A 13,497-nucleotide genomic window follows, 5' to 3' on the forward strand; every position below is an offset into this window, starting at 1 on the left:
TAGACAGACAGACAGACACACAAACAGACGGGCAGACAGGCGGGTAGATCGTTTTAGCACCTTGTTGCAAGTTTCAGTGCTGCTGATGAAACTTGAGGACCTTGTAGAGTCTGTTTGAGACATTTTGTCCCCTCTGAGAGCTCTGTGTGTGTCTCGGGTTTACCTGTGAGAGCTCTGTGTGTGTCTCGGGTTTACCTGTGAGAGCTCTGTGTGTGTCTCGGGTTTACCTGTGAGAGCTCTGTGTGTGTCTCGGGTTTACCTCTGAGAGCTCGGTGTGTGTCTCAGGTTTACCTGTGAGAGCTCTGTGTGTGTCTCGGGTTTACCTGTGAGAGCTCTGTGTGTGTCTCGGGTTTACCTGTGAGAGCTCTGTGTGTGTCTCGGGTTTACCTGTGAGAGCTCTGTGTGTGTCTCGGGTTTACCTGTGAGAGCTCTGTGTGTGTCTCGGGTTTACCTGTGAGAGCTCTGTGTGTCTCGGGTTTACCTGTGAGAGCTCTGTGTGTCTCGGGTTTGCCTGTGAGAGCTCTGTGTGTCTCGGGTTTACCTGTGAGAGCTCTGTGTGTCTCAGGTTTACCTGTGAGAGCTCTGTGTGTGTCTCAGGTTTACCTGTGAGAGCTCTGTGTGTGTCTCAGGTTTACCTCTGAGAGCTCGGTGTGTGTCTCAGGTTTACCTGTGAGAGCTCGGTGTGTGTCTCAGGTTTACCTGTGAGAGCTCTGTGTGTGTCTCGGGTTTACCTGTGAGAGCTCTGTGTGTGTCTCAGGTTTACCTCTGAGAGCTCGGTGTGTGTCTCAGGTTTACCTGTGAGAGCTCTGTGTGTGTCTCAGGTTTACCTGTGAGAGCTCTGTGTGTGTCTCGGGTTTACCTGTGAGAGCTCTGTGTGTGTCTCAGGTTTACCTGTGAGAGCTCTGTGTGTGTCTCAGGTTTACCTCTGAGAGCTCGGTGTGTGTCTCAGGTTTACCTGTGAGAGCTCTGTGTGTGTCTCGGGTTTACCTGTGAGAGCTCTGTGTGTGTCTCAGGTTTACCTGTGAGAGCTCTGTGTGTGTCTCAGGTTTACCTGTGAGAGCTCTGTGTGTCTCGGGTTTGCCTGTGAGAGCTCTGTGTGTCTCGGGTTTACCTGTGAGAGCTCTGTGTGTCTCAGGTTTACCTGTGAGAGCTCTGTGTGTGTCTCAGGTTTACCTGTGAGAGCTCTGTGTGTCTCGGGTTTACCTGTGAGAGCTCTGTGTGTCTCGGGTTTGCCTGTGAGAGCTCTGTGTGTCTCGGGTTTACCTGTGAGAGCTCTGTGTGTCTCGGGTTTACCTGTGAGAGCTCTGTGTGTGTCTCAGGTTTACCTGTGAGAGCTCTGTGTGTGTCTCGGGTTTACCAGTGAGAGCTCTGTGTGTCTCGGGTTTACCTGTGAGAGCTCTGTGTGTGTCTCGGGTTTACCAGTGAGAGCTCTGTGTGTGTCTCGGGTTTACCAGTGAGAGCTCTGTGTGTCTCGGGTTTACCTGTGAGAGCTCTGTGTGTGTCTCTGGTTTACCTGTGAGAGCTCTGTGTGTCTCAGGTTTACCTATAAGAGCTCCTTCTTCTCCCTCCGAGCTGCTCAGAGGGAGTGCCTACAAACACATGATGGCTGCTGGAGGACATCCAGCTCTGACTTACAGCTCGCATTTAGATGTGTGTGTGTGTGTGGGGGGCGCTGGTGCCAGAGAGAGGAATAACACACACACTCCTGTGTTTCTCTGTGTTTTTGTGTCTCTGTTCACTGTTCTCTGTGTGTCTCTGTATCTGTGTATCTGTGTCTCTCTGTCAAACAGGAAGCAGTGTCGGACATGGTTGGACAACTGCTAAGTGTTAGCACTGCAGCTGTTAGCACTGCAGCTGTTAGCCCAGGTGAACCGGTGACAGTTTGAGGTAGGGAGGAAGGAAACACCTCACAACACCCTGTGTGTGTGTGTGTGTGTGTGTGTGTGTGTGTGTGTGTGTGTGTGTGTGTGTGTGTTATTATTAGTTACCTGCATGGACACAGCTTGGACTTGGACTGTTTGTGGTTGAGAAAACAGCTGAGGGTCAGAGACTCGTACAGTGAACTCTCCGGTCCTAAAGAGAGAGACAGAGAGACCGAGAGAGAGACAGGTCAGACAGAGAGACAGACAGAGGGAGAGAGAGAGAGACAGGTCAGACAGAGGGACAGAGATAGAGAGACAGGTCAGACAGAGGGACGGAGAGACAGACACAGGTCAGAGATAGAGACAGGTCAGACAGAAAGACAGACAGAGGGATGGAGAGAGAGAGAGACGTCATTTATTAGATCATTAATTTAAAAACAGTCTGGGTTATTAAAGGTTAAAGGTCATCCTCTCTTAGATTCAGACTGAACATGACCTACAAACAGCCTTCAGTGAGCCCTGGGGGATTCTGGGAAAATGAGTCCTGTGATGTTAGCCTGGTGTGTAGTCATTAGAACTAATCGCTTCATGGGGAGGAGGAGAAACACACACTTATCATCAATATCTCCTCTCAGCGTGCCGCCTCAGCATCGTCAAAGACAAGCCTTATTACCTTATTGTTGTTCTTCTGTTTTTACTGTGTGAATGATGCTGTCATGTGACCTCACAGAACAGGAGTGACTGATCTACTGACCATAATAACACTGACTGATCGAGCAGCAGTATACCTGTAACTCCTGTGAGATTAAATCTCTGTTTTTATCAATGGAGTCTGGTGTGTTTGCAGACAGCCATGTAACGTCTGTTTGTGTTTAAAAAATCATCTTCCTCTGTAACAGACAGGTCTCTCTCTGTAGAGATAATCATCTTATATAAACATGTAAAAAAAATGTATTAGACATGTAAACCTGCAAAGTTACTAAAGTTATCAATTATATGTAGAAGACTAAAGAACAGCATGTCTAATATATGAGATAAAAAGATAAGATAATCCTTATTGATCCCTGGGAGAATCAGGAAATATGGTGTGTAGTGTATAATACATGTCTAATATAAGGTGTGTAGTGTATAATACATGTCTAATATAAGGTGTGTAGTGTATAATACATGTCTAATATATGATGTGTAGTGTATAATACATGTCTAATATAAGGTGTGTAGTGTATAATACATGTCTAATATATTGTATTTTATAGCGTCACAGTCATATTCTGTGTACAGTGTGACTGTCTGCTGCCTGAACCGTTGAGCAAAGCAGCGTCTGTGTTAAACTCTGTCCTTCAGATAAAACACATTAACAGCTCATTTCAACAATAAACCTTCTTCGGTAAACTAAAGTGTGTTTGAGTTTTACAGTGTGTGTCACAGTGAGAATTAAAGATCAGACGCTCATTGAAGCAACATGATAAACATGTTCTTTAGCGTGCCTCTGTTACAAATGAGACGGGTTTATTGGTGGGGTTTATTATAGGTTTTAATGTAGCCTGAGGCAAAGAGCAGCTTTTTATCTTTATAAATATATATTTATAAAAATACTCCTTTAACCACTCGAATGTGAGACAGCTGTCGTGTGGAGGCAGAAACGATTAAAAGACCTTATTTAGAAAAATCTCTTCAGCCTTCATCTCGGACAGCCTTCAGCATGTCATTATAATAATCCACAGTGATCTGGACTGTGTGATTTGTTATTGTGTTTCTGCTCCACATGTTGTTTCTGCTCGGGAATCGAACCTGTGATCACGTGTGTCTGTTATCCTCCACTCCAGATAATGAGAGGAATATGTCTGTAATATGCAGACTGAATCCTGTTTGGGGACTTTTACTGCCTCCATTAATCTAATGACTGGCAGAGGATGACGCTCTGTTAATTCTCTGGCTGTCCTCCATGTTGGTCTGAAAGCAGCTGAGTCAGGACGGATGTGTTAAATCGTCTCTTCTGATTGGCTGATGGAGCATTGGCTCAGATCCAGAGAGCTTCAGACTGATGCAAAGTGGACATTAGAGCAGCTGAGCTGTGTGTTCTCTAAGGTACATGTTAGTCTCCGTTTGATCCCTGAACATGTCACAGTCTCACTTTATCACATTGTTGGATACAGACACGAGTGCAGTGATAAAACGTGTGCACATTCACTGAGACATATTCATGTAAAACATCTGACATCCCAGAGAAGGTTAAAGATAGTGAACAAACACTGCCACAGAATACTGACGCTGCTGCAGGACTGCATCCTTCAGCCACCGTCGTCTCAGTGATTCAGTTAAAAGAGAGAGACGTCATTTAACTGTAAAGAGACAATTACTTTATAAGAGACGTGACCTCTGACCTCTCTCTCTCTGTGCTGTGGGGGTGAATACTTGTCTCTGTCAGCAGGTTGTGACTGATTGAACTCCAGACGTCAGAAACTGGATGGATCTTCAGGTGGATTTGAAGGGTTTCCTCCTCCCTGACCTTCCTCACACTCACCTGGATCTGTCTCTCTGATGTCTGAAGCGGACCTGTCTGGCTCTCAGCTCTGCCCAGGTGAAGGTGTCATCCTGCCTCAGCTCTCTGCCTCCCCCCTGCTCCCCCGTCTCCCCCCTGAACAGGAGCAGGAGGCCGTTACTCGGGCTCTGGACCACCTGGAGGACGAGCCGCTCGGACGGACTGTCAGGGTCCTTCACCAGCAGCAGGGAGGGGGACAGCGGGGCCACACCCCCCAAAGGAACCAGCAGGGACTCGTTCACCTGCAGGGAGGGGGGGTGGGTGTTCACTGGGGGGGTGGGAGCAGAGGGAAGAGCTGATATCAATCATGTTTGGTGCTAGCATAGAAGCTAAAGTTAGCTTTATATACGGTCTGAGGTGAATCCCACATGAAGACTAGACTAGAAGTTATTGTGCTGCAGACAGCGTCTCTCTCACCCTCACTTTACACCTGTCTGTCTCCACAGTTTCCTCCTGGATCCATAAAGAAGTTTCACAGTGAAAACAAACAAACTCCTCTGACTGACTGTATCTAAAGAGAGCGAGCAGGACGAGGTAGCTGACATGGGAACAGATACCTGTGAGTGTGTGTGTGTGTGTGTGTAGTAGTGGTGTTTAATTGCAGCAGAGTTTGTTGGGACTCTTAAGATCAGCTGTAATCTCATTAAACGTCGTGTAATGAAGCTCAGAGATGAAGCTCTCAGTGTCTGCAAGCCTGTGATCACAGAGGAGACTCTCTCTATTATTAAAGCTCCTCGTTCCCCCCTCTCTCTCTCTCTCTCTCCCTCTCTCTCCTCCTCTCTCTCTCTCTCCCCTCCTCTCTCTCTCTCCCCTCCTCTCCTCTCTCTCTCTTCACCTCTCCCTCTCTCTCTCAGTCAGTGTGTGTGCAGGCTCTGCTCCTGCTGGAGGCTGAAATGTTCATTATTACACTAAAATATCAGAAGGAGGGAGGTCATTTATTCTCTGTCACTGAGTATTCATCATCCAACAGCCTGCAGCTCTCTGCCTGCAGACACACACACACACACACACACACACTGAACATTAAAGAAACAGTACAGACTCCTCTGATGAGCTGAGTGTGTTCAGAGTTCATTAATTAGCATATACAATAAGGATCTGCAGCTGAAGGTTCATGTTGGTCCTGCTGTCTCACGGTGAGAACACTTTAGGGTTATCACATATTATTATCACTGCTGTGGCCTTAATGACTTATTTACTGTGATGTCACAGTGACACACTTCCAGTGTTCAAACATGAAGCAGACACATTAGGTCGTTACCATGACAGCTCCTGGTCCTCAGGTCAGCATAGTAGCCCCGCCCACAGTCAGGTGTGCAGTAACCCTCCATCAGGTACGTTTGATCGCGACACGCTCTGCAGTGTCCCACCTCCTCACAAAGAACACAGTCTGAGGAGCATGCTGAGGAGGAGGAGGGTTATAAAGCATGTTCTTAAAGAGGGAGTATAACGTATAACTGAATTAAATTAATTAGTGTGTTAAAGGTGTTGTTGTATTAAAGGTGTTGTTACCTGTGCAGAGCTGAGAGGAGGTGTCCATGAAGAAGTTCCTCCCACAGTCGAGCACACAGTGACCCTGCAGGGAGGCGAAGGGAGGAGTGCAGCGCTGACACTGACTGGGCCCCCGACACTCCTCACAGTGATCATCACAACCTGCAGAGACACAGGGGAACATTTTGCACCTGTTATATATATTATATATTATTCTGATTATATTATCATCAGGCAGCTCACATCACATGAAATAGGAGCTGTGCGGGACTATAGAAGGCTCCTCACAGGAAGTTGTGAATATTTGAGCCTCAGACGTCACAGACTCTGTCACCTTAAATCTTCTCATTGTGTTAAAAGTAAATAAAGTCCCAGCTTTAATTTGTATTTTAAAGTTTCATAAATAATCTGAAGTCATCGTGATGCTGAGGTCTGTGTTTTTATGGTTATAAAAATCTGCTTTCTCACATAGACGTTACCAAAGCGATGAAGTGTGGGGCTTTTATTTTGAAAGCGTAGTGTTATCCAGTGAAGAAGCGTGGGGCTTTTATTTTGAAAGCTTAATGTTATCCAGTGAAGAAGCGTGGGGCTTTTATTTTGAGAGCGTATTAGACTTAGACTTAGACTCAACTTTATTGATCCCTTTGGGATGACTCCCTCTGGGAAATTCAGTCTCCAGCAGCTTATACAGTACAATACAATAGGAAAGAATCAGCACACAGAGGGTAAAAAATAAAGATCAAAATATATATATCTATCGATATATATACATATATATATATAAAAAGTACAAAATTAGATAACAAAATATATAAAATATACACTCTTAGAAAATGTACAAGTAAACAGTGGGTAATAGTTCAATTAAACTAAATTAGGTTATTGCACTGTGGTATTAGGTTATTGCACTGTGGTGAGAGATTATTGCACATTGACAGATTTTTATTGCACATATGACCCTTTGAGAAATAAATAAATATTACTATTGAATAGAAGAAGTTAACTACTATTAACTTTGTGAGCTGAATTAGTGGCTACCGCTTGTGAGAGAGTCTGTCCCTGTTACCTCCTCCCCCTAAGTGAGGAGTTGTACAGCCTGATGGCATGAGGGACAAAGGAGTTCTTATTGTTATCCAGTAAAGGATGTTAATGTTGAATCAAACACAGAACCAGCTGATACTTCTACATGTATCTATCTGTGTTTATCCTGATGTGTCTGTATCTACCTGTGTTTATCTTGATGTGTCTGTATCTACCTGTGTTTATCTTGATGTGTCTGTATCTATCTGTGTTTATCTTGATGTGTCTGTATCTACCTGTGTTTATCTTGATGTGTCTGTATCTATCTGTGTTTATCTTGATGTGTCTGTATCTACCTGTGTTTATCTTGATGTGTCTGTATCTACCTGTGTTTATCTTGATGTGTCTGTATCTACCTGTGTTTATCCTGATGTGTCTGTATCTACCTGTGTTTATCTTGATGTGTCTGTATCTATCTGTGTTTATCTTGATGTGTCTGTATCTACCTGTGTTTATCTTGATGTGTCTGTATCTATCTGTGTTTATCTTGATGTGTCTGTATCTACCTGTGTTTATCTTGATGTGTCTGTATCTACCTGTGTTTATCTTGATGTGTCTGTATCTACCTGTGTTTATCCTGATGTGTCTGTATCTACCTGTGTTTATCTTGATGTGTCTGTATCTACCTGTGTTTATCCTGATGTGTCTGTATCTACCTGTGTTTATCCTGATGTGTCTGTATCTACCTGTGTTTATCTTGATGTGTCTGTATCAAGCAGCAACCTCCGGTGTTGAAAAATGAAGCCAATGCGGAAGTGCAAAAAACTGCAGTTCCTCGAGTGGCCACTTGAGGCTGGCTCCAGAGAACAAGAAATAACATTACAGCAGGTGGGAAAATGCCAATTTTTACAGCTGAAATAAACATGTTTTGTTGTAAATAGCTAATTTTCTTGTTCAGGATAACTGTACGGGGGTGAATTTTTTTTATAACACACCCGTTTTAATTATATTAAGCCTTAAATCATAGGGGCCGGATCACTTGATTGACAGGTGGATCCTGCTGGCTGTCTGCTAGACGTCAACACAGACACAGACACTGAGCTTAACTCCACCTGTTTGTGTTGTTGGAGACTTTTCGGGATTTTTTCATTCAAAGTTTGGACAAATAATCTCTCTGTGTGTTTATGGAACTTTATGGCCGTGCAAGAAGTCTGAGCTCCAGCTTTAAGTGAGTTAAATGTTCGTGTTATTGTATTGAAATATTTTTAGCACTAAGTAGCAGGTATACTGTGCTCCCTTTAGCTGCTTGTTAGCCTGTGCAGTGTTTATCAAACATTTATTTATCCGTCGGCCAATAAACAGGAGAGATTACAGCGGACTGCACTGATGAGAAGATCGGTTATTTTAAGTTTCCCATTACATGTCGGCTCGCCGCTCTCTCACCGGGCGAGCGAGCAGCGAGTCCGCTACTGCTTTAGTCTGATAACTAAACACCTGCAGTCAGTCACCGACAGAATCTCCTCCTGGCAAAGTCAAACCAGCTCATTCATTATTTATACAGTCTATGGATAATAACCGCTAGCTATGCTGAGGAGCATATAGCCTAGCTTCATAGCCGTAGCTGGCTGATTCATGCGGCCCGCCCATAGAGCTCAGCCATAGGCTGTAGCTCGGTCGCGCTCCGCCTCTTTGCCTACCTCTGGATTAGCCGTCTCTGGCATTTCCAATATGGCCAGCGGCGGCGCAATTCAGGCTTCAAAACGCTTCTTCCGAAACCAATGGGTGACGTCACTGAGACTACGTCCATTATTTATACAGTCTATGGTCTGTATCCACCTGTGTTTTCATGTAATCAGCTGACTTCCTCTCACACTCACCGACACACACGTCTCCATCCTGAAAGGATCCGATGGAGCAGCTCTGAGCACAAACGCCGTCCTGCAGCACGTATCCCTCCATGCACTGCAGACAGTCCGTCCTCAGAGGACCTCTGCACGAGTTACAGCTCCAGTCACACTCTGAGATCAGGAGGAGGGAGCGTGTGCGTGTGTGTGTGTGTGTGTGTGTGTGTGTGTGTGTGTGTGTGTGTGCATGTGTGAGTGTGTGTGTGTGTGTGTGTGGGATTAGAGTAAGGGGATTTGAGAGCAGAAGATGAGGGAGAACAGAGAGTGATCAGAGATGTTTTCTATTCTTGTTCTTCATTGAACTGAAATAATTCAGATGAAATTAAAGTGTTTGTTTAAAGTTCAGACAAATTTTACAGTAGAGACGATTTACTGCACTCTGAGTATTTATCATAAAATATTAATATAGGTATAAATATTCAGTTCTAATACGAAATGCATGATAACACTGAGAAGAGTCCACAGCCTCAGCAGCTCTGTGACGCTTCCTGTAAGAGAATAAAGTTATTCAATAAAGTCTGAGAGCTTTTAATCAGAAGTAAATAAAAGTAAAGAATCCGTCCTGGCTGATCACTGAGGATGTTTACATCTGAAGGGTCAGAGATGAGCTCCACAGAGAGCAGAGAGCTCACTCAGAGAAGGTCTTTGATTAAGGTTATTAGTTAGAGTTCTTCATGAGGGAGCTCTGAGGGGTCTCCTGTGTCTGAGCTCACAGCTTCCTCACAACTCCATCAGTCATCAGAGACGAGCTAACAGCTAACAGGGCTGCTAGCTTCTCTGCTTCATCCAGGGTTCAGAGGATTAGACAGGAAGAGGATGCTGCTGGTGTGTGTGTGTGTGTGTGTGTGTGTGTGTGTGTGTGTGTGTACCTCTGCAGGCCCTGGTCGTAGTGTTCAGGTAGTACTGGTGAGCACAGGTGTGATACTGACACTCTCCAAACATCAGCACCTTTGTGGGGTCTCTGCAGGATGTACAGGCTCCGCCCACCTCGCAGGTCAGACACTGAGCGTCACACGCTGAGAAACACAGAGGTCAGAGGTCAGTGACAGGATGAAATCTTTCAGGTGAGGTATACCTGTGTTTCCTGACTCACATTGACAGACCCGGTGCCCGTTGTCATAGTATCCGAGGGGACATTCAGGAACACAGAGACCAGAGGGCAGCAGGACACTGTTCACAGGACAGGAAGTACAGGACAGAGGCCCTGCCCCACTGCAGCTGTCACATGACGGATGGCATCCTGGGAGAAAAAAACAATTGAATGAAGATAAAAGTGAAAATATTAAATGTGGATAAACATGAAGACAGTACACACGCAGCTTTAACACGACAAGCATAATCGACATGAAGGAAACACGTTACAGAGACCATGAACACTATGAAGGAAACACGTTACAGAGACCAATAACACTATGAAGGAAACACGTTACAGAGACCATGAACACTATGAAGGAAATACGTTACAGAGACCATGAACACTATGAAGGAAACACGTTACAGAGACCATGAACACTATGAAGGAAACACGTTACTGAGACCATGAACACTATGAAGGAAACACGTTACAGAGACCATGAACACTATGAAGGAAACACGTTACAGAGACCATGAACACTATGAAGGAAACACGTTACAGAGACCATGAACACTATGAAGGAAGGAAACCAATATTAGATTTACAGGGTTTGAAATGTTGAACATAAAAGCTGCTGAAATATTTATTCCTTAATAAAATATAAATCTGCTAAATGGTGATTAAAGTGTTGGAAATACATGTGAATTATTCTGTCTAATCAGTCTGTCAGAGGTCTGATGATGATGAACTGTTCACAGAGAACAAACGTCAGAGAGCGTCGAGTGGTTCAGGTCACAGAGGATCACCGATCTGACTCTCATTTTAACATCTTTAACTTCAATGAATAAAACATACAAAGAGTTTCCTCCATGTTTAACATTCAGATCAGCTGCCCTCTGACCTCTGACCTGTATAAACAGACTAAGGGTCTTACTGATGCAGGCTCCATGGCGGCTGTAGTGTCCCCGGGGACAGTCAGAGACGCAGTGATCTCCCAGCAGCCACCTCCTCGCCTCCTTACACCACACACACACACTGCCCACGCCCGTCTGCAGGTCAGCCGAGCACCGCTGACAGTCTGAGCTGCAGCCTGCAAACAGGAAGTGACATCATCATACTGTACACAGACAGGAAGTGGCATCATCATACTGTACACACACACACACACACACACACACACAGGAAGTGACATCATCATACTGTACACACAGGAAGTGACATCATCATACTGTACACAGACAGTGAGTGACATCATCATACTTTACACAGAGAGGAAGTGACATCATCATACTGTACACAGACAGGAAGTGACATCATCATACTGTACACACACACAGGAAGTGACAGCCTCATACTGTACACAGAGAGGAAGTGACTTCATCATACTGTACACAGAGAGGAAGTGACATCATCATACTGTACACAGACAGGAAGTGACATCATCATACTGTACACACACACAGGAAGTGACATCACCATACTGTACACAGACAGGAAGTGACTTCATCATACTGTACACAGACAGGAAGTGACTTCATCATACTGTACACACAGGAAGTGACAGCCTCATACTGTCATCATCCTCAGTCTCACCCCCCCCACACTTCCTGCGTGTGTCCACAATCAGAGACTTCACAGCAGCGGCTCCTCGTGAAGCGTCTGAGAGCTGACGGCCTCGACGTGATCGAGATGATCCAGCAACTGATGACTGGATTTAAAGTGTGAGGGAGAGACGTGACGCTTACAGAGAGAGTTACAGGAACAAACACTGATTGTGTTTTCAGACATCTGTCTCACAGCTGTTAGTATTTTTAATGAGCCCACATTAAATCACAGATTATCTCTGCCCTCGATCTGAGCCTGGATACCTGCCCAGGTGAGTCACTGTCTGAGGCAGCTCCAACATCAACACAAGGAGAAGATGAAGATGCTCCTCCCTGTTATCTCCTTGTATCATATATCAGTGTCCCTGTAGAGAATAAAGAGCCTGGTCTTTCCGTCGTGTATCTGTGTTCCTGTCTCTGCAGCTGAACCGTCGTCTCCTCCGCAGAGACGATCACTCACACTTTAAGATCATCGACTGAATATAAAGCTGAATGATATTGATTCTGCTCCTCACACTCTGTTCTATGCGTACGTTCCTCTATTAAAGCAGATAAAAGGTGCACAGCAGCAGTGTTTCCACACATTTTCTCATCTCAGGCTGTTTTTGTGCATCATGAACCACATGGAGCAGAAACAACTTTAACGAGAGTCAAACAGGAGAATTAGCTCTGTGATGTGTCTCTGTTTGTCATTCCTTTGTGCCTCTGAAACAGAATAAACGTGTCTCTGAGCCTGAGAGGGACTAAAGAGTGAGCTGATGTTTATGTGAAGCTGCAGGCGTGAGAGCAGACGCTGTGTGGTCCTCTGACTCCAGCCTGTCTGCACATGTTAGCCCTACAAAGGAAGGATTTACAGATACAGCTATTAGAGAAGAGAAGACCTTCTGTGCTCTCTGCTCAGCTCTGCATGTTTCAGAAGAAGACGGTCAGGAGACACGTTTCTCTTGTTGTTTAACATCAGTGTGTCACTCAAACAAAGGCCTTCTTTAATAGAACACACGTGTCAGACATGAGTTGTATAAAGAGCTCAGGGTGTGTGTTTACATGAGCAGCTGACTTTTAAGGAAACCTCATTAAATCATTAAATAGCCTGATACAGCAGCTCGTCTGATGATTACAAGTAAGTAAGACATTCATGATGTCCAATCATTTCTCGTCCCAGGTCTCCACTTACTGACGTCCTGTCCCGGCCTTCTTTGACTTCTCATGTTAGCGTTCGTTTTCATCTCTAACTCGTGTTAACATGGCGGGACTCAAACCTGCATCATTGGACCTGTCCATGACCTCCGACCTCCACCCTCAGAAGATAATATCAGTGTCTCTGCTCCGTCACCTCCTCCTGCCTCAGGTTACTCCTCCATCGTGCAGGTTATGTCTGAATTATCCCTTCATGTATGTGATGTATGGGAGCGGCCTGCATCATGTGAGGAACATCCAACAGCTGTAGAGCTGAATCTCACAGTAATGATGCTGTTACAGATTGTATGTACACATTGTACATTAGCCTTCTAGCTAACGTTGCGTTACCACTCAGAGACTGCGCCCATTCTCTCATGCACTTGCATTGCCTCAGCTCCGAAAGCTCCGGCTTCAGGCATTAGTGGGGCTGGAGCCAATGGCTCGAACTGATAGGGCTAGGGACCATCACGGTCCTCCACCACACTAAAGTGCTCTTCAGGGGACTCTTGAGGGGAGAAGTCCTCCACCTCAAAAGAGCCCTCTGTGGCTACCTGTGTGTTCATGATTCTGCTGCTAAAGACAGAAACATGTTTCATACATGAGGAGGAGTCAGGACGAGTCTGACGCAGTCAGCGTGTCTGTATATGATGTGAGTTGTGTTTGTAATTGCTTCTGACAAATGAATGTTGAACTTGTTTTTGAGAATTTTTTGCGTTTTTTACAAAAACACAACTTTGTCAACCAATTAAGGTAAACAAAAATTTCATACATTTCATGTAGCCACATGTATTTATAGTTTCCACAGCAAGTTTTGTATTTC

At 44.9% G+C, this 13,497-nt stretch overlaps 1 protein-coding gene across 1 annotated transcript in view; it reads right to left on the minus strand.

Moving 5' to 3' along the window:
* fras1 (Fraser extracellular matrix complex subunit 1) overlaps positions 1-13,497 on the minus strand; it is a 122,403-nt gene that overhangs the window by 48,043 nt on the left and 60,863 nt on the right. Inside the window, exons 20-27 of the mRNA XM_069683220.1 lie at positions 10,829-10,984; positions 9,913-10,059; positions 9,689-9,835; positions 8,793-8,933; positions 5,917-6,057; positions 5,666-5,806; positions 4,387-4,672; positions 1,989-2,073 (exon numbers count right to left, since the gene is read on the minus strand). Of these exons, the coding sequence (XP_069539321.1) occupies positions 1,989-2,073; positions 4,387-4,672; positions 5,666-5,806; positions 5,917-6,057; positions 8,793-8,933; positions 9,689-9,835; positions 9,913-10,059; positions 10,829-10,984 (1,244 nt within the window). The remainder of the gene's footprint in view (positions 1-1,988; positions 2,074-4,386; positions 4,673-5,665; positions 5,807-5,916; positions 6,058-8,792; positions 8,934-9,688; positions 9,836-9,912; positions 10,060-10,828; positions 10,985-13,497) is intronic.

This window comes from Semicossyphus pulcher, unplaced genomic scaffold (genome assembly GCF_022749685.1).
Source record: "Semicossyphus pulcher isolate SPU_LCO1_2020_fin unplaced genomic scaffold, fSemPul1.0.p SCAF_6, whole genome shotgun sequence".
Lineage (NCBI taxonomy): Eukaryota > Metazoa > Chordata > Actinopteri > Labriformes > Labridae > Semicossyphus > Semicossyphus pulcher.